Source organism: Symphalangus syndactylus, chromosome 16 (genome assembly GCF_028878055.3).
Source record: "Symphalangus syndactylus isolate Jambi chromosome 16, NHGRI_mSymSyn1-v2.1_pri, whole genome shotgun sequence".
In the NCBI taxonomy this organism is placed as follows: Eukaryota; Metazoa; Chordata; class Mammalia; order Primates; family Hylobatidae; genus Symphalangus; species Symphalangus syndactylus.
In genome coordinates, this window is record NC_072438.2 from 46845548 (window position 1) to 46873424 (window position 27877).

Genomic DNA, 27877 nt, shown 5'->3' on the forward strand with positions numbered 1-27877 from the left:
AAATTCAATTTTTGAACTCTAAGATTGTTTTGTTTTTTTGGGGTCTTTTATGAAAAGGTAGTGGTACTAAATTATAATTTTTTTTTTGTTTGTACATATGTTATATATATTTATTTCCTTTTCCTCATACTTGGCAGAATCAAAATTTCTTGGTCCTTTGTTTTTCCCCAAATTTCTTTTGAAATTTTGCTGTTCTGAGAAATTCAGCATTCTGTAAACTCAGCTATTTTCTCTGAATTTGCCAGATTTCTTTTAATGTTGAAGCCTTTTCCCTTTACCTGACCTATACCTAATCCTCTTTCCCTTCTTGCTCTTTTTTGCCCACCTTTTTTTTTTTTTTTTTGAGATGGGGTTTTGCTCTTGTTGCCCAGGCTGGAGTGCAATGGTGTGATCTCGGCTCACTGCAACCTCTGCCTCCTGGGTTCAAGTGATTCTCCTGCCTCTCAGCCTCCTGAGAAACTGGGATTACAGGCGCCCGCCACTATGCCCAGCTAATTGTTTGTATTTTTAGTGTAGACACGATTTCACCATGGTGGCCAGGCTGGTCTCGAACTCCTGACCTCAGTTAATTCACCCACCTCGGCCTCTCAAAATGTTGGGATTACAGGCATGAGCCACCATGTCTGGCAGAAAATTCTTTATCTTCCTTTCTTAACATTTTGTTTAAAGAACATTCTGTCATTAACACATGTAGAATTTAAAAAATTACTGTGTAGTATTTTCATCTTGTGGTTATACCTTCACTTATTTAGTCAGTTCTGTATTAATAGCCATGTAGTTATTTGTATTCTTTTGCTGTTACAAATACTGGAAAACTGGCTATCCTGGCATATATCTAATATATGTATTATATAAATAAATGCTCTTATATAAGTATTTATCAGTAGCATAAATTTCTTATAGTTAATTGCTGGGTTAAAGTGATTGTATATTTTCCCATTTTAACACACTCATCAAGATTAGATAATCTTTACATTTTACATGTTATAAATTTGGAAACAATAATTTTAATTTCTTGGAAATACCTATTTTAAAATGTTTTTGTCTTTGTTGTATGTAGTCTCAGAAACACAAATATAAAGTCCTTTTTCGGGAACCAGACACATGGTGGAAGTTTAAACCAAAGGAACTTGCAAGGTAAAACTTGGAGGCTACCTAACATGCTTTTTATATAACGGCAGACAGACAAGGTCCATCTAGATTTTTGCCCTTGTAAATGATGAATGAATTGATTAGATTGTAACTTCATTTCTATTGCTTACAGCTTTTTGTCCAGTTTTATGAAGAGTTTGTGTTTCTAAAATTGAGTTAATTTACAGTAAAAATTCCCCTTGTATTATATATTCTGTATCTTTTTACCTTTTTTGAGTTTTTATTATTTATTTATTTACGTATTTATTTATTTAAATATGGAGACAGGGTTTTGCCATGTTACCCAGGCTGGTCTTGAACTCCTGGCCTCAAGCGATCCTCCTGCCTCTGCCTCCCAAAGTGCTGGGACCACAGGTGTAAGCCACCATGCCCAGCCTGTACTTCATTACTTTGAATCATATGTTAATATCTAAAACTAGAACAGACCCTAGGATTTGGCACACCTGAACTATGTGCTACTGGGAGATGTGGATTGTTGTAGCTGCTTAGTGACTTAGAGCACTGGAAGGTAGTACGGATGTAGAGATGGAAAAGGTAGCAAATATCCAGCTGTCCAGATATCTCACTCCATGCCTGTCTCCCACTATGGCTATACTTTTTTCTTTATTCAGTTGGTTGACTTGAATAAAAATGTTAGTCAAGGCATGGACGTACAGTGTGTTTTGCTTTGTGTTCTATACTTCCATAGAGATAGCCCTAACTTCATTTTGGTTAGGCTATTTTTTTTTTCTTGGCAATTTCAACTACCTTTAGTACTAAAGGACAACCTAATTTTAGTAAATTCACAGTGTTGTGTGATCATCACCCCTATGTAATTTCAGAACTTTTCCATTTCCTCCAAAGAAGCCCTATGCCTACAAGCAGTTACTCTGGTTCCCCCCTCCTCTTGGCAACCACTAATGTGTGTTCTGTATTTATGGGTTTTCCTGTTGTGTATACTGCATATAAATGGAACATACAATATGTGGCTGTTTGTGTCTGGCATCTTTTCACTTAGCATAATGTTTTTAAGGCTCATTCATGTTGTAGCATGTGTCACTACTTCCTTTTCATTTCCTTTTGAAAGATTACTGAGTTTGGTTTTCTGATATTTCATTTAGGATTTTTGCGTCTTTATAAATAAATGAGATTGACCTACAGTTTTTTTTTATTCCTTGACTTGTCTTGCCTCATTGTGATATCATAGTTTTAGGATCATGAAATTAATTGGGAAGTGTCTCCTCTTTTCTTTTCTAGGTTTATCTAAGTTTGAATGTTAGAATTTACTTTAAAAATTCTTTGGATCTGATGTTTTCTTTGTGAGAATGTTTAGTTGGAATTTTTCCGTTATAGCAACGTTTCCAAATTTATTAAGACTTTATTAAAGCAATTATAGTAGTCTCTTACTGTTTACACATCTACTGTGTTAGCAGTTAAGTTCCCTCCTGCAATCTTAGTATGTTTATCTTCCTTCTTTTTTCTTTATTATTCTCATCAGAGATCAGATTTTTTAATTAGCCTTTTCAGATAAACAAGTCTCAGCTTTATTTGAACTCCATTGTAAGTTTTTTAATGTTTAATTAATTTCTGCTTCTCATTATTCTACCTTTATTGCTTTAAAAAATCAATTTTCCTTTTTTTATTCTCTTGTGTTTTAAACTTCTCTACTTGAAGGTTTAGGTCATTTTCTAATATGACGTTTGATGTTAAAATTTCCCTATGTATGCCAGGTGTGGTGGCTCCTGCCTGTGATCCCAGTACTTTGGGAGGCTGAGGCAGGAGGATTTCTTGAGCCCAGTAGTTTGAGATTAGTCTGGGCAACAGAGTGGGACCCTGACTCTACAAAAAATAAAAAAATTAGCTGGGTATAGTGGCGTGTGCCTGTGGTCCCAGGTACTCTGATGCTGAGGTGGCAGGATTGCTGTAGCCTGGGAGGTCGAGGCTGTGATGAGCTGTGATTGTGCCATTGCACTCCAGCCTGGGCAACAGAGCGAGACTCTGTCTTCCAATAAAATAAAATTTTCCTATGTATTATTTCAGCTGCTCTCATAATTTTAATATAATACTTTATTTTTGTTTTATTTAGTTATTTTCTAGTTTGCATTATGATTAATTTCGTTCTTTAACTCTTGGGTTATTTAGTACTGTGTTTTTAAATTTCTGAACAGATGAGTATTTTGTCTTTTATAAAAATTGGTTTTCAACTTAACTACAATAGGTCAGGTTGTGTAGTTTGTACGATACTAATTCACTGATATTTTTAAGATTTTTTTGGCCTAGTTAAGTGTTGATTTTTTATACATTTCATATTTGCTTGATAAGAATGTACATGATTACAATGTGTTAATATATCCATTAAATCATGCTTATTGTTACTCATATCTCCTGTATTTGAGAGATGAATGTTGAAATCTCCCTTTATTATGTTGAACTTGTAGTTTCTCCTTATAATTCTGCCTATGTTTGCTTTGTATATTTGGAGGGTAGTTTTTGAAATGTATACAAGCTTAAGATTTTTATATTACCCTAATTAATTGAACCTTTTATTATTTTCTAATGATTTTCTTTTGTCTTTAGTAGTGATTTTTGTTGTAAAGTGTAATTTGTCTAATATTGATAGACCTACATCAGCCTCCTTTTAGTTAGTATTTGTTATTTCTTTTTTCATACTTTGAATATTTTTATGTTCGATGTATCTCTTGTAAGCATGATGGCTGGATTTTTCGAAATCCACTCTGTCCACCTTGACTTTTAACTGATAAACTTAGTTCTTTTATGGTTATTTTGGTTATTCGTATAATTGATCTTGTTTCTTACAATTATTCATATAATTGATCTTGTCTCATTCTGTGCTTTTTGTTTATCTCACCTTTTCTGTGATTGTTCTTTTATTATAGAAAATGATGTAGTTGGATTTTTTTTTCCTATCATGCGTTATTTAAAATTTTTTTTTTTTTTCGAGACGGAGTCTCGCTCTTTCACCCAGGCTGGAGTGCAGTGGCGCGATCTCGGCTCACTGCAGGCTCCGCGCCCCGGGGTTCAGGCCATTCTCCTGCCTCAGCCTCCCGCGTAGCTGGGACTACAGGCGCCCGCCACCTCGCCCGGCTAATTTTTTGTATTTTTAGTGGAGACGGGGTTTCACCATGTTAGCCAGGATGGTCTCGATCTCCTGACCTCGTGATCCGCCCACCTCGGCCTCCCAAAGTGCTGGGATTACGGGCGTGAGCCACCGCGCCTGGCCTTAAAATTTTTAAAACTGTTTCCAAATTTTGTATTAAATTTTTTTCTTCTCTACTAATTTGGAAATCATGTATACTATTTTTGTTCTTTTAGTGGTTACCTTGCAAGTTTTATCATGCAGACTTTAAATCTAAAGTCAAACCGTTTTCTTGGCTTTCCTCCTCACGCATACGAAGACTTTAAAACATTGTAATTCTGACACTTGCCTCCCTCTCAGTTTACATGCTGTCATTGTCCAGAATATACAGGTAGTGTTTGTTTTCACTTATTCATCTAGTTATTGCTTTCTGCTTCATTTTTTTCTTGCATCATATACCTTTCATCTGGGAATTTCCTTCTGCCTGATGTTCATCTTTGAGAATTTTCTTTACAGTAAGGGTCTGCTTGGTGTCAAATTCTTTTTTTAAAATCTGCAAATCTTTTTATTGCCCTCATTCTTGTAAGATACTTTTGCTGGATATGTATATTCTATACTGACAGTTATTTTCTGTTGTCGAAGATAACACTTGACTCCCTTCTGACTTACATTATTATTGTTGTTAAGTCAGCTGTCATTCTAATTGTTTCTTTGTAGATAACTAGTTTTGAAATGATTTTTAAAAATTTCTGGTTGCTTTTAATATCATCTCTTTGTCTTTGGTGAATGACAATTTCAGTACTATGTTTCTAGTTATGGATTTCTTATTTTTTAATCTTGTTTGGCATTTGTTGGCTTCTGAAATTAAGGGATTGGTGTTTTTCATCAGTTCTGGAAAATTCTCAGCATTTTTCTTTACATTGCTTCCGTCCCATGCATTCTCTTCTCTTTCCGGGACTTAGATTAGATGTATACTAGAACTTTTGGCTCTGGCTCCTATGACTCTTAACCTCTCTTTCATATTTTCTATCTCTTTGCTTCTCTGTGATCTGAAACCAGACAAGATCGAGGTAGGTAAATATGAAAGCCAGATTTGCCCAACTGGCAAATGCATATTATTCCTGGGATCCAGTCACAAAGCCTTGAATTCAACCCAAGACAGGAAAGTTGCAATTGAGATGTTTTCATTAAGACCAAACCTTTGAGGAGCTAAAGCATAACATCTGGCCTCCTGGCAGGTATAAACCTAGATGCTGTGTGAAAGAACTCCGAGTTGAAGGCCTCAGAACTCTCATATATTAAGTTCAACCAAATATGAGCTTATAATAAAAAACATTTTTAAAAAAGCCACCATGAGTGAAAACACAAACAACTAACTTCATATTTGAGCATCTAGAAACTTCAAATACTAGAATTTTTTTTCTTTGAACTTAAAGTGTGTAATTTAAGAAATCCTTAACAAAATGAAAATTAGAATCCAATTGTATATATTGTGGTCACAATAAAGCAGCTTTGATATTCTTATCTATTAGAAATATATTATTGTTTTTCTAGGCATATGTTCTGATTTTTAAAAACTTAATTATCAATATTCCTTCAACCCTTTTCTCCCCTGGAATTTTCAGGCGTAACATTCATGGGATAAGCAAAGAAAAAATAACAAGAATGTTGGAACATTATCAGCGTTTTGTTTCAGTGCCAATAATTATGAGTTCTTCGGTTCCAGAGAAAATTGAACGTATTGAGTTGTGTGCATATTCTTGTGAGGATAGAAGCACTAGGTAGGTTAAAATGCCTTATGTACGAAATTCAATTTGAAATATAATTGTTAAAAAGTATAATTTTGGAGCTTGTGGAATCATTGCTGATAAACTTTAAAAATAAGGTGGACTTGGCTGGGTGTGGTAGCTCACACCTGTAATCCTAGCACTTTGGGAGGCCGAGGCAGGTGGATCACCTGAGGTCAGGAGTTCGAGACCAGCCTGACCAACATGGAGAAACCCCGCCTCTACTAAAAGTACAGAATTAGCCGGGCTGGTGCGCATGCCTGTAATCTCAGCTGCTTGGGAGGCTGAGGTAGGAGAATTGCTTGAACCCGGGAGGCAGAGGTTGCGGTGAGCGAGATTGCGCCATTGCATTCCACCCTGGGCAACAAGAGCGAAACTCCATCTCAAAAAATAAAAAATCAATAAGGTGGACTTTTGTTATTTTTAAGGGTTTAGTTATAGTCTTACCTGGAGTGGGATGTATGTAGTTATCAAGAGAAGTACGAGTTCATATGAGAGATGACATGACAGTTCTTTTATTGTCCTCAGAGTTTTGTGAGTCCATGATGATGCTATGAATTCTCCTGCCAGTTTTACATGATGCTTGCTGCTAATCCAGTATTTCCCTTATCTTCTCGCTGTTATTATTTTGTATCCACTCAAATCACTTCTTAATTTCCTTAAGTTTTAATGAAAATACTCTTTCAAGCTAGTGTTATAAAAATTATTAACGGTACACTCTTACCAAGTAATACAAGTCATGGCCTTCTGACAGTTTGCAATCCAAGGTAGCACTGATTCTGTTCAGCAATGAAGACACATAAACAAGTGAATAAATAAAAACAGCATTAATTGACAGACAGAGTAAAGAAGAAACTAGAGGTCTGAATTATCCGTATGTTATGATGGTAAGGGATAGAGAGGCTCTGTTAAAAAGGAGTTGGGAATAGGGAAGAGAAAATTTATAAATGCTTTTTTTACTGAGAAACAGTGTTGCAAAGTGGTTAAGAGCATGGACTCTTGAGCTATATTTCCTGGGTTCAAAAAGTCCCAAAGCTTTGTAATCTCTGACAAGTTATAAAATCTTTCTGTACTTCAGCTCTTCATTTCTAAAATGCCAGTAATAACACTCTGCTCATAAAAATCTTATAAGGATTATGAATTAGTACATGCAAGAGACTTAAAGTAGCATCATCTAACACATAGAAAACTCAGCGTTAGGTATGATTTCACTTAGGAAGGCATCCTGTGAGAGTTGGGACTTCAAGCACTCCTGAAGTTAAAAAAAAAAAGGAAACGTGTTGACAAATTTAATCGAGAAAAATTAACTGAAGTTGAGAGTATAATGATTTGCACAAGTGCTCTGAGTCTGAAATTAACATTAAGTATGGCTTTAAAAAATCTTACCAAATGACATTTCAAAGGAAAGCTCTTTTTCTCTAATTTCTCTTAATCGGGCAAACAGCGTTGGTTGGCCCTTTGTGACTTTGTAAATGAAGCTTCCTCTGTATCAGACCTATTTTACATATGCTTAGCTATGTAAAACTAAGGTCAGAAAGAAGCCAGGAAAGTAGTGTCCTCTCCTGGGCACAAATTCAGAGCTTTAACTTTAATGCATAATTAACACCTAAACTGAAAATCTCATATGTACTGTTGAATTTAAAAAAAAGTTTGCTTCATATATGCCAAGCATCATGCTAGGTAATGGGGTTACAACAATGTAATGTGTTCATAGTGTATTAGAGAAAGATCAAAATTAGCTTTTATAATTTTAATGTAGTTTATTTATAAAATTTTCAGAACAACTGTTAAGTGCCCTGTCAATTAATGCTTCTTTAAATCATAGTATTGATGGCAGCATAACAGACTTTCTCATGATACTCTTTAAAATAATCTTACAGCCCAAGAGACAATGAAGATATTCTCTCTGAAAAAGAAGAAAATATTTTATCTTCATCTTTGAAGCATCTAGAGTTCATTGAAGAGAAGAATCTTGACATAACCAAAGAAACAATGTTACCTGAGAATGTTACGTATCTCTCTAATGCAGATTTAAACAAAAGAAGAAAAGAAATAAGTGATATGAGTCCTAGCATTCAAAGTGCTTTAATTCTGGAAACTCCACATATGTATTTTTCTGACTCTGAAAGCAAACTCCAAGCAACAGACAAAAGTGAAGAAGAGCAAATAGAAATGGTGGCTGTAAAAGGGTATAGTAAAACTGACACAGATAGTTCTATGGAGAGAGTATCACCTGTTACTTGCTGTAGTGAAAATCATCAAGAAGACTGTGATCTTGCAAATACTGGACCACTTCAGAATGAAAAATCCTCACCTGGTGAAATAGTGGAAGAAAAAGCAACAGTAAAGAAAAAAGCCTTTGGGAAACAAAAAAGCAAATCGACTTTGGAAAAGTTCCCAAGACATGAGCTATCAAATTTTGTTGGTGACTGGCCAGTTGATAAGACTATTGGTCAGAGGACAAAAAGGAACAGAAAAACTGAAAAAACTTCATCTGTACAAAGTGACAAAAAGTATAATTACCCTCAGTCACGCAAATTAGTTAACAGTGTATCTGTGAATATAGATTGTGTCCAGCAACGAGGATCTCCACATGAAAGTGTAGAGGATGGCACAAAGTCACAATGTGATGATGCTTCAGAGCCACTCGATAGCTATAAATACGATGCTTATAAAAATATTGAAAAAAACTCATTCAACATTGTGGGTGACTGGCCTTCATCTGATTCTTTAGCTCAGAGGGAACACAGATCAAGAATGCCAAAGACTGGCTTAAGTGAGCCCAACCTAGAAATTGGAACAAATGACAAAATGAATGAAATACCCTTATCTACAGCACATGAGGCCTGTTGGGACACAAGCTCTCAAAAACTAAAGACATTGGGTAGCTCCAATCTAGGAAGTTCTGAAATGCTACTCAGTGAAATGACCTGTGAGAGTCAGACTTGTCTAAGTAAAAAGAGTCTTGGGCAACACACATCATTGCCTCTTACTTTTAACAATAGTGCACCAACTGTTTCTGGAGTAGTAGAACCACAAATGTTAGTTGAATGTCAAGAGCAAATGCCTAAGAGAGACCCTGGAAAAGAAATGGGCATGTGCACCCAGACTGAACCACAGGATTTTGCTCTTTTATGGAAAATAGAAAAGAATAAAATTAGCATTTCAGATTCTATCAAAGTATTAACAGGAAGATTAGATGGATTTAAGCCAAAAGTTTTCAATATTAACACAAAATCAGATGTTCAAGAAGCAATTCCATATAGAGTAATGTATGATAAAAGCACATTTGTTGAAGAAAGTGAGCTTACCAGTGCAGATGAATCTGAAAATCTTAACATTCTTTGTAAACTGTTTGGATCCTTTTCATTAGAAGCCCTGAAAGACTTATATGAAAGGTGTAATAAAGATATTATTTGGGCCACAAGCCTTTTGTTGGATTCTGAAACTAAGTTATGTGAGGATACAGAGTTTGAGAATTTCCAAAAATCGTGTGATGGATCACAAATTGGGCCTTTTTCTCTGGGGTTGAATTTGAAAGAAATGATTAGCCAAAGAGGAACTTTAGAGAATTGTAATTCTCCTGTGCCAGAGTTTAGCCATGGGATTGGTATTAGTAACGCTAACTCACAGTCTACTTGTGATGCAGAAAGAGGAAACTCAGAGCAGGCAGAAATGAGAGCTGTCACTCCAGAAAACCATGAATCAATGACAAGTATATTTCCCAGTGCTGCTGTGGGTCTAAAGAATAATAACGACATACTTCCTAACAGCCAGGAAGAACTTTTATATAGCAGTAAGCAGTCCTTTCCAGGTATTCTGAAAGCTACTACTCCTAAAGATATGAGTGAAACAGAAAAAAACCTAGTAGTCACAGAGACTGGAGACAACATACATTCTCCTTCACATTTCTCTGATATTTTTGACTTTGTATCTAGTACTTCAAATCTTGAATTAAATGAAGAAATTTATTTTACTGATTCTCTTGAAATAAAGAGAAATGAAAATTTTCCAAAGGATTATGTGAAATTTTCAGATGAAGAAGAATTTATGAATGAAGATGAGAAGGAAATGAAGGAAATTCTAATGGCAGGAAGTAGTTTATCAGCTGGAGTTAGTGGGGAAGATAAAACCGAGATATTGAATCCCACTCCAGCGATGGCCAAATCTCTGACCATAGACTGTCTGGAATTGGCATTACCCCCTGAACTGGCTTTTCAACTTAATGAATTATTTGGTCCTGTTGGTATTGATTCAGGTAAGGAAAAAGTAAATGATCGTGTGTGTGTCTTTGTGTGACTAGACTATAGAGGGTTCTATTTTTTTTTTTTTTTTCTGAGACGGAGTCTTGCTCTGTTGCCCAGGCTGGAGTGCAGTGCCTCAGTCTCGGCTCACTGCAACCTCTGCCTCCCAGGCTCAAGTGATTCTCCTGCCTCAGCCTCCAGAGTAGCTGGGATTATAGGCATGTGCCACCATACCTGGCTAGAGAGTTCTATTTTGATTGTAAAATTATATTCTATGTTACCTGAAATGCAAAAGTAATTTTATGTTGCCTAACTTCACATAGTGCCTTATTTTTGACACATTTCTGGAGGACTTTAAAAAATACAATAGGAAGAAATAGAGACTATTTATATGGAGTTTGTATTTATCCCATACATAGTTTGAACGTTTTCTCTGGTATTTACTTCACACTTAATTGTACGGATGAACCTTTTAAATCCTTTGGTGCTACTCCAGATATATTTAAGACAAGATTAATGTTTTAGAACATATTTATTGAAAAGTCTTGACTAATAGAAATGAATAAACATATTTAGACTCATGGAAAGGAATAACTTAGATTTACTGTGAAGCTTTGTATAACTGCAGTAGTCAAGAAGTGTGAAGGCAATAACATAGCATATAACATAAATAAAAATACTCTAAGATTTAGTAAATAGAAGCATAAGTTAGGAATTAATAATACAAGTTAGTGTTGTGATGCATGAGGTGGTTTAGTATGTTTTCTGCAAATACATAATGAGTAATGATTACATTTTCTTCCCTCCCCCTTCCCCCACAAGGGTCTCTAACAGTTGAAGATTGTGTGGTTCATATAGATCTGAATCTGGCGAAAGTGATTCATGAGAAATGGAAAGAATCTGTAATGGTTGGTAGGCTTCTTTTTATAAAGAGCTCCTTTTTTGTCCATTTTGAACCTTTGAATTTCAGTAAAATCTACCACATAATATTAAGGAGTTCTATTGAATTTTGACTTTGAGATGGAAGAGTTCTATTGAATTTTGACTTTGAGAGAGAATGAACTTGTACCACTTAACAGATTACTGTCTTTTTTTTTCTGTCTTTTCAGTAGTTTAAATATTTCCAAACAGCCAAATTATATAATTAGCGATGGAGCTCATTGTGATTGTTGATTTTTTTAATCTTTTTTTCTATTTTAGAGACAGTGTCTAGCTCTGTTGCCCTGGTTGAGTGCAGTGGCACAGTCATAGCTCACTGCAGCCTTGAACTACCGGGCACATGATCCTCCTGCCTTAGCCTCCAGAGTAGGTAGGACTATACAGGTGCCTGCCACCACACCTAGGTAATTTTTTTTTTTTTTTTTTTTTTTAATAGAGGCGAGATCTCACTATGTTGCCCAGGTTGGTTTTGAATTCCTGGCTTTAAGTGATCCTCCTGCCTTGGCCTCCCAAAGTGTTGGGATTATAGCCATGAACCACTGTGCCTGACCTGTTTTTTTTTTTTAAGAAAAAAATTATAAACAGTGAGTTTTTCACTCCTGGAATTAAAGACTTCAATGCTGATTGGTTAAATTTCAAAGACAGTTTTTATTTAAAAATTTTTTTTCAGACCATTCTCCATAACAAGAAATTTTTTTTTAAAATGCTGTATTTTTACCATTCTAGAAGTGGAAAAAATATGTAGCTGTAGTCATACTTCATAATTTTCATTATCTAACTTTATTGTTTTACTTAGATTAAGAATGGTTTATAGTTATACGAGGAGAAATGATTTCTAGAGAAAAATAATATAACCTTGTGTCCTTGTTTACTAATGCACTCCCTGTTTGCCAATCTCTTGCCTGGCTTTCGTGTTTAGGAGCGACAAAGACAAGAAGAGGTGTCTTGTGGCAAGTTTATGCAAGGTACAGCACATGTTTTTATTTCTAACATCTTAATGTTGAAACTTGGTGTGTGTGTTTGAATTTTAACTCATTCTAAATTACTTCCACAAAATACGGTACCCACAAATTTTGATTTGAAAATAAAAGTTTTATTTATTGATTTATTTATTTATTTAGAGATGGAGTCTTGCTCTGTCACCCAGGCTAGAGTATAGTGATGCCATTTTACCTTACTGCAACCTCTGCCTCCTGGGTTCAAGCAATTCTCCTGCCTCAGCCTCCTGAGTAACTGGGACTACAGGTGCGTGCCACCACGCCTGGCTAATTTTTGTATTTTTAGTAGAGATGGGGTTTCACCGTATTGGTCAGGCTGGTCTTGAACTCCTGACCTCAGGTGATCCACCCGCCTTGGCTTCCCAAAGTGCTGGGGTTACAGGCATGAGCCACCGCACCCAGCCAGTTCTTTAAAAATATTTAATATTTTATTGATATGAAATAAAATAAAACTTAAAGGGGAAAAAAGCCCCTATAATATGTATTGAACTTTCATGAGTGCTGTGGAACACCTAGGGTATGCTCTCAAAGTATTTCCTGTTGAGGTTTTGCTCTGCATGAAAGAAAACTTTTGGTTTGAGAGCAGTAGAGTGTTCACGTGTTTGATCAAGAACATCATTGAAATATTACTTGGTTATTCAAAGTTTTTATTGATGTCAGTATTGTTAGACCACAAAACCCAGCCTGCTTTTTGGTACATCCTGTCAACTTGAAAATATTTGATTCCAGATGACTTCTCTTAGACAGTGTTGTCTTCAGTGACTGTTGTGGGGTGGCAGACCTGTTACTAAGCATCCTCCTTTTGTGTCTGAGTTCCTCCACATGCCTCTGTTGTCCACTCCACACTGGGACCAAGGCAAGGAGTTCCACCTTGAAGATTCTTAGGATCCACTTTGGTCCAGACCTGTGTTCATGTCATAGCCTCAAGAGCTACAGCTGATGTAGGGATAGAGGTGCCCAAAGGATGGTGTGCAAATGCCAGTGTCTATTGTTTCTTCAGTCTCTAGGACAGCAGAGGAATATATCAGAATGTGTTGATACTCCTCTGAAAAGTAGAAATGTTACACATTAAATTGTTGTGAACTTGGTAGAATGTTCAGTTCCTTATTTTGAATATCATTTGCCCACTCTTTATTGTGTGCCTTCACTGAGTTACAGGTTTGCCAAAGTAATCGATCTTCTTGGTCCTTAGAATGGGTGGCCAGAGCTGACTGTAGCTGTTATGGTTGCTCACTTCCAGCTGGCTGTAACTTCCTCTGTTTACCAGTGTCCTGTATACATGTCACTATATTTTGGGTTGATATGATATGAAAAAGAGTGGGAAGCATTGAGTCAGTTTAAAATTATACACAGACTGGCCAGGTGCGGTGGCTCACGCCTGTAATCCCGGCACTTTGGGAGGCCGAGGCAGGTGGATCACCTGAGGTCAGGAGTTCAAGACCAGCCTGGCCAACATGGTGAAACCCCGTCTCTATTAAAAATACAAAAATTAGCCGGGCATGGTGGCGGGCACCTGTAATCCCAGCTACTTGGGAGGCTGAGGCAGGAGAATCGCTTGAACCTGGGAGGCAGAGGTTGCAGTGAGCCGAGATTGCACCATTGCACTCCAGCCTGGGCAACAGAGCAAGACTCCGTCTCAAAAAAAAAAAAAGATTATACACAGATCATTACTCTTTTAAAATATTGCTATATTAACACACACTATTTCTTACTTGCAATGACGTGAAGATGTATTTTACAATTTCAGAGTTGTGTTATATTTACAAACTGAAAATTAAAAAACTATTCCCTTGGTCTCTGAGGTAAATGTAACAGAATGAATAATGTTTAATTTATACATTTATTGTTGAGAGTATGACAGTATTTATACTACTTTGTAGATCCTTCCTTTGTTGGACATACCGGGCTTGATAATCCCGAACAAAAATCATCTCAGAAAACAGGCAAAAAATTACTGAAGACTTTAACAGCATCTGAAATGCTACCTTTATTGGATCATTGGAATACTCAAACTAAAAAAGTATCACTCAGAGAAATAATGTCAGAAGAAATTGCCTTACAGGAAAAACATAATTTGGTATGAATTAATATAAATATTAAGCTACTGTCTCTGATTCTGGTTTATTGTGTGTGTTTACTTTGTGATTTTTTCCAAAGTATTTTCTAGTCTAGAATCCATATTTAACCTGATTGAATTTAATGTTAAAATTGAAAAATGTTTTAAGTATAATTTGAAGCTGGAGGTTTTTGCTTCAGGGAAATTAGTTAATACTCAACTATAAGCCATCCATGTTAAGTTTGTGTTGTTTCAGATTTAATTTTATAGGTGATTGAGCTGCGTCTTTCTTTTTCTTTACCTTTTTTTTTTTTTTTTTTTTTTTTTTTTTTTTTTTTTGATACATGGTCTTGGCTCTGTTGCCCACACTAGACTACAGTGGTGTGATCACAGCTCTTGGAAGCCTTGACCTCCAGGGCTCAAGCGATCCTCCCACCTCAGCCTCCTGAGTAACGGGGACTACCATGCCTGGGTATGTTTTTTTTTTTTTTTTGAGATGGAGTCTCGCTTTGTTGCCCAGGCTGGAGTGCAGTGATATAATCTTGGCTCACTGCAACCTCCATCTTTCGGGTTCAAGCGATTCTCCTGCCTCAGCCTCCCAAGAATCAGGGACTACAGATGTGTGCCACCATGCCTAGCTAATTTTTAGTAATTTTAGTAGAGACGGGGTTTCACCATGTTGGCCAGGCTGGTCTCGAACTCCTGACCTCAAGTGATCCACGTGCCTCAGCCTCCTAAAGTGCTGGGATTACATGCATGAGCCACCATGCCCACGAATTTCTGAATTTATTATAGAGACAGTTTTGCCGTGTTGCCCAGGCTGGTCTTGAGTTCTGGGGTCAGTGATCCACCTGCCTTGCCCTCCCAAAATGCTGGAATTAGAGGCATGAGCCACTGTGCCTGACTGGCTGCATCTTCTTCTTCTTCTTCTTCTTTTTTTTTTTTTAATTTTATTTGTTTGAAACAGGGTCTTGCTCTGTTGCCCAGGCTGGAGTGCAGTGGTACAATAAGGCTTACTGCAGCCTCAACCTCCTGGGTTTAAATGAGCCTCCTGTCTTAGCCTCCCAAGTAGGTGGAACCACAGGCACATGCCACCATGCCTGGCTACTTTTATTTTTTGTAGAGAGGGGGTCTTGCCATGTTGCCCAAGCTGGTCTTGCACTCCTGGGCTCAAGTGATCCTCCTGCCTCAGCTTCCCAAAGTGCTGGGATTACCAACATGAACCACCATGCCCAGCCAGCTGCATCTTTTTCAGCTTTTAATATTTACCTCTATTTTTTTATTTCTATAAAAACAGGAAAGAAATCTTATTTAAAGATAATTATATATATTAGTAATAAGAAATGTCTATCTTACTATTAAAGATGTCTATCTTTGAGAAAATTATTATTATTTTTTTTTGAGATGGAGTCTCGCTCTGTCGCCCAGGCTGGAGTGCAGTGGCGGGATCTTGGCTCACTGCAAGCTCCGCATTCTGGGTTCGTGCCATTCTCCTGCCTCAGCCTCCTGAGTAGCTGGAACTACAGGTGCCTGCCGCCACGCCCGGCTAATTTTTTGTATTTTTTAGTAGAGACGGGGTTTCACCGTGTTAGCCAGGATGGTCTCGATCTCCTGACCTTGTGATCCACCTGCCTCAGCCTCCCAGAGTGCTGGGATTACAGGTGTGAGCCACCATGCCTGGCCAAAACAAAATTTTTTAGAGAAAAATTTTAGAAACTTATCAGTTTGAATAAAAAAATTACTCTTCCTTTTTGAATAGAACCTTCACTTTACTTTGAATTTTATTTTTGGTCTTTATTTCAAAATATCTAAGTATATGAAGCCATACGTGCAGTAGATTTCGTTTGGATTTCATCTTACTCTTTTCTGGAATTCTGAAAATTAGTATTAAAGAATTCCAGTTCAAAAGGGAAAACATCTTAGAGGTTATTTAGTCTAATCCTCAAGGGAAAAAAATAATTCTTAGATGGTGTTCTTAAAACATTTTAACACTTTCTTATTCGTTTGACTTCACAAAGGAGCACCTTTATATTTGGCTGTAATACATCCAGTTAAGGCATAGGGATTCCTATACCTTCATATTTATTTTTTAAATTTATCTTGGTTAACTAAATTAGAAATATACTGCCATTCCCATCTTTGTATCCTAACGCAATCCAAGGAATAACCTCTTCAGTAGATCTTAAAATTTTAGTGTACTGTCAAATAGCCTCTTCAATTAATACATGTGTTAATTTGAGGCAATGAATTTTCTTTTTTCTTTCTGTTTTTTTTTTTATTGTTGTTTTTTTTTTTTGATTCTCGTTCTGTCACCCAGGCTGGAGTGCAGTGGTGCGTTCTTGGCACACTGCAACCTGCACCTCCTGGGTTCGAGTGATTCTCCTGCCTCAGCTTCCCAAATAGCTGGGATTACAGGCATATGCCACCATACCCAGCTAATTTTTGTAATTTTTGTAGAGATGGGGTTTCACCATGTTGGCCAGGCTGGTCTTGAACTCCTGACCTCAAGTTATTTGGCCTCCCAAAGTGTTGAGATTACAGGCGTGAGCCACAGCACCCAGCCAGCAATGGATTTTCTTAAAAAAAATAAAATAAAATAAAATAAGGAAAGCCTAACACTTAGGCTTAAATGGTGTGATATTTTCTATTGAAATGCCATTTTCCACTATTAAAACTTGTCTTTACAGTTCTAACCTCCCTTTAATGTCTTGATATAATAGGTGAACAAATGAGCATCTTTTGACTTCACAACTTACTACTTTTTTTTGCTATCAGTGATTTTTGCTTATTTTTCTTTTTCTTTTTCTTTTCTTTTTTTTTTTTGAGACGCAGTCTGGCTGTGTTACAGGCTGGAGTGCAGTGGCACCATCTCAGGTCACTTCAACTTTGCCTTTTGGGCTCAAACCATCCTCCCACCTCAGCCTCCCAAGTAGCTGGGACTACAGGTGTGAGTCACAATGCCCTGCTATTTTTTTTGTTTTGTTTTGTCTTTTTTTTTTTTTTTTTTTTTTGAGACAGAGTCTCGCTGTGTTGCCCAGGCTGGAGTGCAGTGGCACAATCTCAGCTCACTGCAACCTCCACTTCCCAGGTTCAAGCGATTCTCCTGCCTCAGCCTCCCAAGTAGCAGGGATTACAGGTGTCTGCCACCATGCCCGGCTAATTTTTGTATTTTTAGAAGAGATGGGGTTTCACCATGTTGGCCAGGCTGGTCTCAAACTCCTGAGCTCAAGCAGTTCACCTGCCTTGGCCTCCCAAAGTGCTGGAATTATAGGTATGAGCTACCACACCTGGCCTTTGCTTGTTTTTCTATAGATTGGGTAATATAATAGAATCTGGTTGGCTTTGTCCCAAGGATACCCACCTTTACCTTTACATGCAGCCTCAGAAAGATAATTTTTTTCTTTCTTTTTTTTTCTCGAATAGAGATGAGGTCTTGCAATGTTGCCCAGGCTGGTCTCGAACTCCTGGCTTCAAGCAGTCCTTCTACCTTGGCCTCTCAAAGTGCTGGGATTGTAAGTGTAAATGACACTGCACTCAGCCAGATAATTTCCTGATGCTGTCCTCACTCTTTGTCCTCAAAGGAGAAATATACTTTATATATTTTTAAAGCAAAAAATATAACTTTAGACATAATATATGAATAGAATAATTAATTTTTTTTTTTTTTTTTTTTTTTGAGACAGAGTATCGCTCTGTCGCCCGGGCTGGAGTGCAGTGGCGCAATCTCGGCTCACTGCAAGCTCCGCCTCCCGGGTTCACGCCATTCTCCTGCCTCAGCCTCCGAGTAGCTGGGACTACAGGCGCCCGCCACCGCGCCCGGCTAATTTTTTGTATTTTTTAGTAGAGACGGGGTTTCACCGTGGTCTCGATCTCCTGACCTCGTGATCCGCCCGCCTCGGCCTCCCAAAGTGCTGGGATTACAAGCGTGAGCCACCGCGCCCGGCCTTAGAATAATTAATTTTAAGATGATTAAGGTTACAAGGTTTTAGTTCATTGATGAAACTTCAGAATTTATAGTTTAGAAACTATGACCCGATAGATTGGTAGAAAATCTGATTATTGAATTTTTTAGTAAGTTTAGATTACATGCATATCTTAAGTAAAATGTGAAATATTTTAATTTTTTTTTTTGAGACTGGGTTTCACTCTGTTGCCCATGCTGGAGTGTGCAGTGGTGCAATCTCCTGGGCTCAAGCAATTCTGTCACCTCAGCCCCTCAAGTAGCTGGGACCAGAAGCGCACATCACCACGCCACTAAAAATAAAATATATTTTTAGTATAGATGGAGTTTTGCCATGTTGTCCAGGCTGGTCTCGAACTCCTGGGCTCAAGCGATCTGCCCACCTTGGCCTTCCAAAGTGCTAGGATTATAGACATGAGCCACTGCACCCAGCCAGAAATATTTTAAATTCTTCAGGTAGCTTGTTTCCATCACTCTTGTTGTATGTTCAGCTTTATCACCCCTTTTTAGTCATATTGTCACTTCTTGTGGTTCCTCTTTTATTGCTGTTTGGTGTTATAAATGGCCTAAGTATGGTTAAGCTTTATAACAAAGAACAATTCTAGCATTTTCCCAGATTATTTTGTTTGTTTATTTTTGGTACAGGGTGTCACTCTGTTGTCCAGCCTGGAGTGCAGTGACTTGATCTGAGCTCACTCTAGCCTTGACCACCTGGGCTCAAGCCATCCTCCCACCTCAGCTGGGACTCTTGCCATCACACCTGGCCAGTTTTTAAAAAACAATTTTATGTAGAGATAGGGTCTTGCTATGTTGCCAGGTTGGTCTTGAACTCCTGGGTTCAAGGAATCCTCCTACCTCAGCTATTGTAATTTTTAAATTTAGGAATTTTCAGTCATTTTATTGCCTTTGAAATTGTATAGGAAGTTATTTTTCAGACATCAGCATTTTTGTAGCAAACAATTATTTTGTTACGTCACAATGTTGACAGATTGCCACTTTAAGAATATTTATTATCATCTTAGGTTAGAATTAAAATAGCATATTTTTATGAAAGTTCTTTTGGCCTGACAGTTTAGAGCAGATCCAAATATGAAATGTGAGTAATAATATAATTCTTATACGGTTATTTTGGAGTAAATATATTTGTGAAAAACTGAAAAAATAATTGTGAATTCCAAGATTTCTGTCAATCTGAATTTGCAGCTTGTTTGTACACTGTAGTTTCTGCCCATTGAGGAGAATATGTTTTGAGGACGATGTTCACAGCCATCACACAGTGTCACTTTTATGAGGACCCATGGGGAAATTTCTCTCAGTTCTCAGTACCAGAAAAAGCTATACTTCCTCTTAGCAACTGGTTTGTTTTTATTTTATGGACACTGAGAATCTTTGTTTTCCCCTTTGCTTTGGCCACTAAAAGTCTCAGAACTAAATTTGTGGCCTACTTTTAGCAATTGTACAGGATTTTGTGGCATGCATTTATATGCTAATACTGCTAGCCTTGTCTTATATTTTATCTTTATTTTCTCTGGCTTCATTTATTTATATCCTGTTTATGTGTGTGTGTATATATATATGCGTCTATATCTTCATCCTTTTAATGATTCAATGTGTTGGATATGCATGTGTGACAGTATGTGTATATATATTTACATACATACATATTTACACACATACATGTATATGTGTGATTATGTGTGTATGTGTATATTTATGAGCAACTTCAAATACTTTGCAAAAAATGGGATATAAATAAATAGTGCAAGAGTACTCTTATTACTAATTTCAGCCTTTAATCAGTAAAGAAAGTCTGTGATTGCTTTTAAATCATCAGTAGTTTTGCAACAAGTTAACCATGCCTTTGGTCAGTGTTTCTAGTATTATACATTTCATCTTGAAGATTATTTTTGTGCTTTTGTTTTAGAAAAGGGAGACCCTTATGTTTGAAAAAGATTGTGCCACTAAACTAAAGGAGAAGCAGCTCTTTAAGATATTTCCAGCCATTAACCAAAATTTTCTGGTGGACATTTTCAAGGACCACAAGTGAGTGCTAGAAGGATTGTCTGTAGTTTCTACTCTGATGTCACTGAAAGCATATGCCATGTTTATTTTTCTGATAACAAAAATAATGTAAGTCTACGGTGGTCTCTCCTAATCTGTGGGTATTATTCCAAGACCCACAGTGGATGCATGAAACCATGAATATAACTGAACCCTATATATACCCTCTATATACTATGTTTTTTTCCTGTAAATAAGAATTGATTTACAAATTAGGCACAGTAAAAAACAACTATAACTAACAATAAAATAGAACAATTATAACAATATATTGTAATATAAGTTATGTAAACATGGTCTCTCTGTGTCTCAAAATACAGTTGTCCTTCAGTATCTAGGAGATTGGTTGCAGGACAGAAAATCTTTACCTTTATTGTTTCTGATTTTTATGTTTTATTTAGGGAGTCTGTTATGTCCCAATATTATAAAAATGTTTCTTTATTATTTTAAATGTCTACCTTTTTATGTATGTGGTATGAGGTAGAGATTTATAAATGAGCTAGAGATTTAACTTGTTTTTCCAAATGACTAACCAAATGAATGGATCATCTTTGCCCACTTATATAAAACATAACCATAATACTTACTACATTCCCAAATATATATTTTAAGGACGTTAATTCCATTGAGCTATTTGTTAGATCCTGAGTTGCCACCGTGTTGTTTTAATTATTGTAGTGTTATGTTAGGTATATCAGGAATGCTCTGGTTTGAAAAATACATACTTTTGATCATGTATTTCTTAAATTCTTCACAAGAGCTTGTTTTAAATAGATACTTTTTGAGAATCTTTTGAGAATCTAATATAGATTTTGATCTTTAGTTTATTAATATATTTCATATCAATCACAATAATGGATTTCTGGAATAAAACCTACTTTACTTCCAGATTTTTTTTTTTCCTTTAATGCAGGTAGGAATCGATTTACTAATTCATTGGGATTTTTACAACAGTAATGAAATGGTGTTGGTCTGTGATTTTTTTTTCTGTTCCTGGGCTATTTTTGTCAGATTTTGGTTTCAGTGTTTTATTTGGTATCAGGCTTAATAAAATAAACTGCAGACTGCCATTTTTCTCTCTGCTATGGAAAGTTTAAAGAACTTAGTACCTTGAAGGTTCTGGGCTTGTACCTTCTCAGAGAGAGAATCTTAGTTTATTGGTCAAAGTCTGTTTTATGCTGTCTCATTTATTTTTACTGATATCTTTCTCTTAAAATTTGTTAGTATATTATCAACTCTGGTTAGTTTATTTCCTTTAGTCTTTAATAACATACATTTAAGGTATGAATTTTTCTCTATATGTTTTACATATTTTAATTTTCATTATTTTCTAAATCTCAAATTTTAGTTTGATTTTCTATTTACCCGGGAATTTCTTTCTCTTTTTTTTGAAACAGAGTCTCACTTTGTCTCCCAGACTGGAGTGCAGTGGCGCCATCATGGCTCACTGTAGCCTCTGCCTCTCGGGTTCAAGCGATTCTCCTGCCTCAGCCTCATGAGTAGCAGGGATTACAGGCGCACACCACTATGCCCAGCTAATTTTTGTATTTTTAGTAGAGACAAGGTTTCACCATGTTGGCCAGGCTGGTCTCGAACTCCTGACCTCAGCTGATCCACCCACCTTGGCCTCCTGAAGTGCTGGGATTACAGGTGTGAGTCACCTTGCCTGGCCAATTTTTTTTTTTTTTTTTTTTTTTTTTTTTTTTTTTTTTTTTGAGACGGAGTCTCGCTGTCGCCCAGGCTAGAGTGCAGTGGCGCGATCTCGGCTCACTGCAGGCTCCGCCCCCCGGGGTTCATGCCATTCTCCTGCCTCAGCCTCCTGCGTAGCTTGGACTACAGGCGCCCGCCACCTCGCCCGGCTAATTTTTTGTATTTTTGGTAGAGACGGGGTTTCACCATATTAGCCAGGATGGTCTCGATCTCCTGACCTCGTGATCCACCCGCCTCGGCCTCCCAAAGTGCTGGGATTACAGGCATGAGCCACCGCGCCCGGCTGACTGGCCAATTTTTAAGGCATATAAAAACATGAGTGAATTTTATGTTTAGACTTGGACCCCATTCCCAAGATACCTCATTGTGTATATACAGATATTCCAAAATTTGGAAAAATCTGAGATCTCAGCCACTTCTGATCCCAGGTGTTTCAGATGAGGAGTAGTCAACATATACTTTCGTGTGTGTGTGTGTGTGTGTGTGTGTGTGTGTGTGTGTGTGTGTGTGAGACAGGATCTTGCTGTTGCCCAGGCTGGAGTGCAGTGGCACGATCTTGGCTTATTGCAGCCTTGACCTCCAGAGCTCAAGTGATCCTTCCACCTCTGCCTCCCAAGTAGCTGGGACTATAGACACGCGCCACCACGCCTGGCTAGTTTTTGTATATTTTTTGTAGAGATGGAGTTTCACCATGTTGCCCTGGCTGGTCTCGAACTCCTGAGCTCAAGGGATTCTCCCCTGCTTGGCCTCCCAAAGTTCTGGGATTACAGGTGTGAACCACCATGCCCAGCCCAGTCTGTACTTAAGAATATTTATTCTCTGCTGAGTGTGCAGAGTTCTAAATATGTCACCTAAATCAAATCTTCAAAGGTAGTATTCCAATCCCTAATTTTCTTATTTATTTTTGCTACCTAACTTGCTGTTTTCTGAGAGTTTTGTGTTAAAATCTCCCAGATGCCAGAGGGTGATGCTAGCATATGGCCACTCCTGTTCTATGAGTACCTAGGGCAAGAGGCCTGAGGTGAAATAGCTCAGAGTTGTGCTTCCCCAGGCAAAGGAGGGGGCTGGGTGTGTCCTTTCTGGGGATGGCCAGTGATTGATCAGCCAGGCCCCTCATGTTAGGAGGCTGATTGCTTCCATTTGTCTGCCAACGGCTGGCTGATTCTCTCAGCTAGCAGCAGGTTCAGCTTCATCCTGGTAAGAAGGGTAGGTGGGCTCAGTTACTACACATACGGTGTGTGCTTGAGGTGTAATCTTCTACGGCTGCTTGCCTCAAACAACATCAGGGCTGGAGACTGACTTCCAGCAGGTGGGTGATTTTAAGGCCTAGAAAGGATGTCAATAATTGTTGGTAGCATCCAGCCCCTATATACTGATATCCTTTGTGTTGAGCATATCTGAGGCAGCAAGATGAGAGGGGAAGTGGAACTGGCGGTTGCACATGGCTTCCCTTCAAGGGTTGTCTTTAATAAATTGAAGAATAGCAAAATACCACATTATTTTGGATAATTAATTTACCAAGTTTCTTTCTTTCTCTTTCTTTTCTTTCTTTTTTTTGACAGAGTTTTGCTCTTGTTGTTCAGGCTAGAGTGCAGTGACACCATCTCGGCTCACTGCAACCTCTGCCCCCTGGGTTCAGGCGATTCTCCTGCTTCAGCCTCCCAAGTAGTAGTTGGGATTACAAGCGCCCGCCACCACGCCTGGCTAATTTATTTTTGTATTTTTAGTAGAGACAGGGTTTCACCATGTTGGCCAGGCTGATTTTGAACTCCTGACCTCAGGTGATCCACCTGCCTCGGCCTCCCAAAGTGTTGGGATTACAGGCATGAGCCACCGCGCCTGGCCTAGTTAACCAGATTTCAAAAAATATTCGTATATGGTCAGTTCCTCAGTATCTGGCCAATGGAAGAAGTGGGAGACATAAATAGTGTGAAATACTGAGCAGCATATAATTTTTTTTGAATGATTTTCTTTAGATATTGGAACGTGAGTGTATCAGACATTTGTCAATTTGTAGAATTTCATTCTACAGATAATATAGTATCACCCTCAAGATATGACTGAATAATGCAGGGATGAGAGGTAGGGTAGTGCTTAACTTTTTCTTTTCTGTATCCCCGCTTAGAATTTGACTAAAATCCCATGGTAAAAGTAAACGTAGAATTTGATACAATAAAAATGTCAGCTTAAAGGTCTATTGTCTATGTTTGATGTTTGAAGGAAACCAAGTATGAATCCAACAAAGGATTTAAGAAGAATAGGTGATAAAATGAAAGAAAGATTTGTTGTGGCTAATCTGCCTGGAATAAAGGATTAGAAATTGAATCTATCTATCTATCTATCTATCTATCTATCTATCTATCTATCTATCTATCTACCTATCTATCTATCCATCCATCCATCCATCTTTTTTTTGAGACAAAGTCTCGCTCTGTTGCCCAGGCTGGAGTGCAGTAGCACTATCTCAGCTCACTGCAATCTCTGCCTTCCAGGTTCAAGCGATTCTCGTGCCTCTCAGCCTCCCGAGTAGCTGGGATTACAGGCGCGTGTCACCACACCCAGCTAATTTTTGGATTTTTTTGTAGAGACGGGGTTTCACCATGTTGGCCAGGCTAGTCTCTTAACTCCTGACCTCAAGTGATCCACCTGCCTCGGCCCCGCAAAGTGCTGGGATTACAGGCGTGAGCTACTGTACCTGGCTGAATTACCAATATACTATCTTTTGGCATTCATTTTTTGAAAATTAGCTTTTGAGAACCTATTACTTGATAGTTTCCTTCTGATTATTCTTGATTTTTTTTGAGATATACCATGAGCATTTAATTTCAAGGTTGAAAACTTAAAAGTAAGCCAGTTTTTCATATTCTTGTAAGATGTTTGAAGATTGCTTGTGTTAATGTCTCCACACAACTTATTTTCATTTATTGACATTTTGTTTCTACTTAAATTGTCTACAGCTATTCATTAGAACACACAGTGCAATTTCTTAACTGTGTTCTTGAAGGGGACCCTGTAAAAACAGTTGTAGCCCAAGAGTTTCTTCACCAAAATGAGAATGTCACATCTCATACTGGCCAGAAGTCTAAAGAGAAAAAGGTATGGAGTTACTAATTTTTTTTCTACAAGGGTAGATAATTGCATATAAAAATATAATTGGTTCATTGAGTATAATAATTTAATGATTATTTCTCACCATTTTGACTAGACTGGAAATTTAACCACCAATGGCATATTTGGCTTATAATATCTGTGCACTCAAAATAATGAATTTATAGCTGATTTTTTTCTTTGTGTGCATGATAAACAGGCACTTGAATTTCTGCAACTTCTGTATACCCTGACACAGTAGAGTATGTGGTTTAATTGAATAGCAGTAATATGATAGGTATTGAATATAAACATGTGGGCAGAAATATTTAGCCTTTTGGGAAAGTGCCAAATTTTTTCCCAAAGTGGCTCTGCCATTTTATATTTCCACTAGAACTGTATGAGGGTTACAATTTCTCCACATCCTCACTGACATATATTATTATTTAACACCTGACTTTTTATTATAACTATTGTAGTGAGTGAGAAGTTGTTTTAAGAATACCCAGGATTTGTTTTAATCAGGTATGGTAAGACATGCAGACATGAAGTGTCGTGAAGGATTAGTTTATCATACTCACAGAGTTCTGGAAACAGGAGGTATGGCTTGCTACCCAAGGCCACATGGGGAGCCAGCAGGATTGGTCAGGAGGCAGAAGGAGTAGGGGGGAAATGTGGGCAAAAGCCTGTATTTTGGTTTCTATGGGAAGGAATGGGTAAGGCAGGGTAAGCAGGTTTAGGATTGGCTAGTTTAAATAATTTCAGTAGGCTCTGGGGCATAGGGACTTCCCCTGGTTGTCTGATACTCGGGGGCAGGTGGACAGTGCCCCGGAGTGGGAGAACTCCATTAAAGGAGGAAGTTGGAGGCATAGTTTCTGGATTGGTTGGTTTCCAAATGAAGGGTGTGCTCCCAGGCAGGTGTTTGTTATCTCTAGGAATTAGCTAAACCTGAGGGGGTTGTTATCTCTAGGAATTAGCTAAACCTGAGGGGGTTGTTATCTCTAGGAATTAGCTAAACCTGAGGGGGTTGTAAGAGTGGATGGAGATGACGGGGCAGAGGGAGCAGCCTCTCTAGTGTCATGAAGCCTGCAAAATGCCAGGGCCGGAATACAAAAAACAAAAGACATGGTTAGTACAGAAGTGGTGTCTTATTGTGGTTTTGATTTGCATTTCCTTGATGACTATTGATGTTGAGCATCTTTTTATGTGCTATTGGTCATTTGTACATCTTTGGAGGAATGTCTGTTCATATCCTTTGCCTATTTTTAAATTGGGTTATTTGTCTTTATTGTTGAGTTGTAAGTGTTCTTTATATATTCTAGATACAAGTCCCCAATCAGACATGTGATTTGCAGATATTCTGTCCTTTCCATAGGTTGCCTTTTCATTCTGTTGTTTCTGTTGTGACACTGAAGTCTTTTAAATTTGATGTAGTCTAGTTTGTCTACTTTTGCTATGCTGCCTGTGCTTCATTGCCAAATCCAATGTCATGAACTTTCCTCCTGTGTTTTCTGTAGGAGTCTTATAGTTTCAGGCCTTACATTTAGGTCTTTAATCCATTTTGAGTTAATTTTTGTATATGTTGTGAGATAGAAGTTCAAGTTGATTCTTTTGCATGTGGATATCCAGTTGTCTTGTACCACTTGTTGCAAAGACTGTTCTTTCCCCATTGAATTTTCTTGGCACTCTTGTTGAAAATGAATTGACCATAGTTGTAAGGATTTATTGCTGGACTCCTAATTCTATTCCATTGATCTGTATGTCTATCCTATTGCCAGTACCACTTGTCTTGATTACTGTGGCTTCTTGATTACCATGGCTTTGTAGTAAGTTTTGAAATTGGGAAGTTTGAATTTTCCAACTATGTTCTATTTATTTATTTATTTATTAAAGAGATTTTGGCTATTCTGGTGCCCTTGGATTTCCATGTGAATTTTAGGATTAGTTTGTGAATTTCTGCATAGAAGCCAGCTAGAATTTTGATGGGGTTCATGTTGAATATGTAGACCAATTTGAGGAGTATTGCCAATTAACAATATTAAGTCTTTCAATTCATGAAATGGAGTATCTTTCAGTTTATTTAGGTCTTCTTTAATTTCCTTCAACAACGTGCTATAGTTTTCAGAGTATAAATTTTGCACGTCTTTTGTTAAGTTTATTTCTAAATACAGTATTTTGTTCTTTTTCATGCTATTGTAAATGTAAATGGAATTATTTCTTTTGTTTTGTTTCTTTCTGGTCTGGAATTATGTCCTTTTAAGAAGTTTATTTTTTGATACTACTTTTAAATTAAAAAGAGACGAAGGTCTTGCTATGTTGCCCAGACTGGTTTCAACTCCTGGGCTCAAGCAATCTGCCCGCCTCAGCCTCCCAAAGTGCTAGGGTTACAGGCTTGAGCCACCGCACCTGGCCTGGAATTATGCATTAATTTTATTTTTGGATTGTTTATTACAAATACATAGACAGGCAGTTGGGTTTTTTGTATTAATTTTGTATCAGCATTAGGCTTTTTTTTTTTTTTGAGACAGAGACTCACTCTGTTGCCCAGGCTGGAGTGCAGTGGCGTGATCTTGGCTCACTGCAACCTCTGCCCTCTCCTGCCTCAGCCTCCCGGGTAGCTGGGATTATAGGTGCCTGCCACCGCGCCCAGCTAATTTTTTGTATTTTTGGTAGAGATGGGGTTTCACCATCTGGCCAGGCTGGTCTTGAACTCCTGACCTTGTGATCCACCCACCTTGACTTCCCAAAGTGCTGGGATTACAGGCATGAGCCACCGCGCCAGGCCTAGCATTAGGCTTTTTTTTTT

The 27877-nt window shown here is 37.7% G+C and overlaps 1 protein-coding gene across 6 annotated transcripts in view; it reads left to right on the forward strand.

Moving 5' to 3' along the window:
• N4BP2 (NEDD4 binding protein 2) overlaps positions 1–27877 on the forward strand; it is a 127133-nt gene that overhangs the window by 59597 nt on the left and 39659 nt on the right. For all 6 annotated transcript variants that reach the window (XM_063619774.1, XM_055246429.2, XM_063619773.1 and 3 more), the window contains 8 exons: positions 1061–1137; positions 5854–6009; positions 7896–10273; positions 11082–11167; positions 12118–12163; positions 14077–14273; positions 20138–20256; positions 24942–25080. In XM_063619774.1, coding sequence (XP_063475844.1) covers positions 1061–1137; positions 5854–6009; positions 7896–10273; positions 11082–11167; positions 12118–12163; positions 14077–14273; positions 20138–20256; positions 24942–25080 — 3198 coding nt within the window. The remainder of the gene's footprint in view (positions 1–1060; positions 1138–5853; positions 6010–7895; positions 10274–11081; positions 11168–12117; positions 12164–14076; positions 14274–20137; positions 20257–24941; positions 25081–27877) is intronic.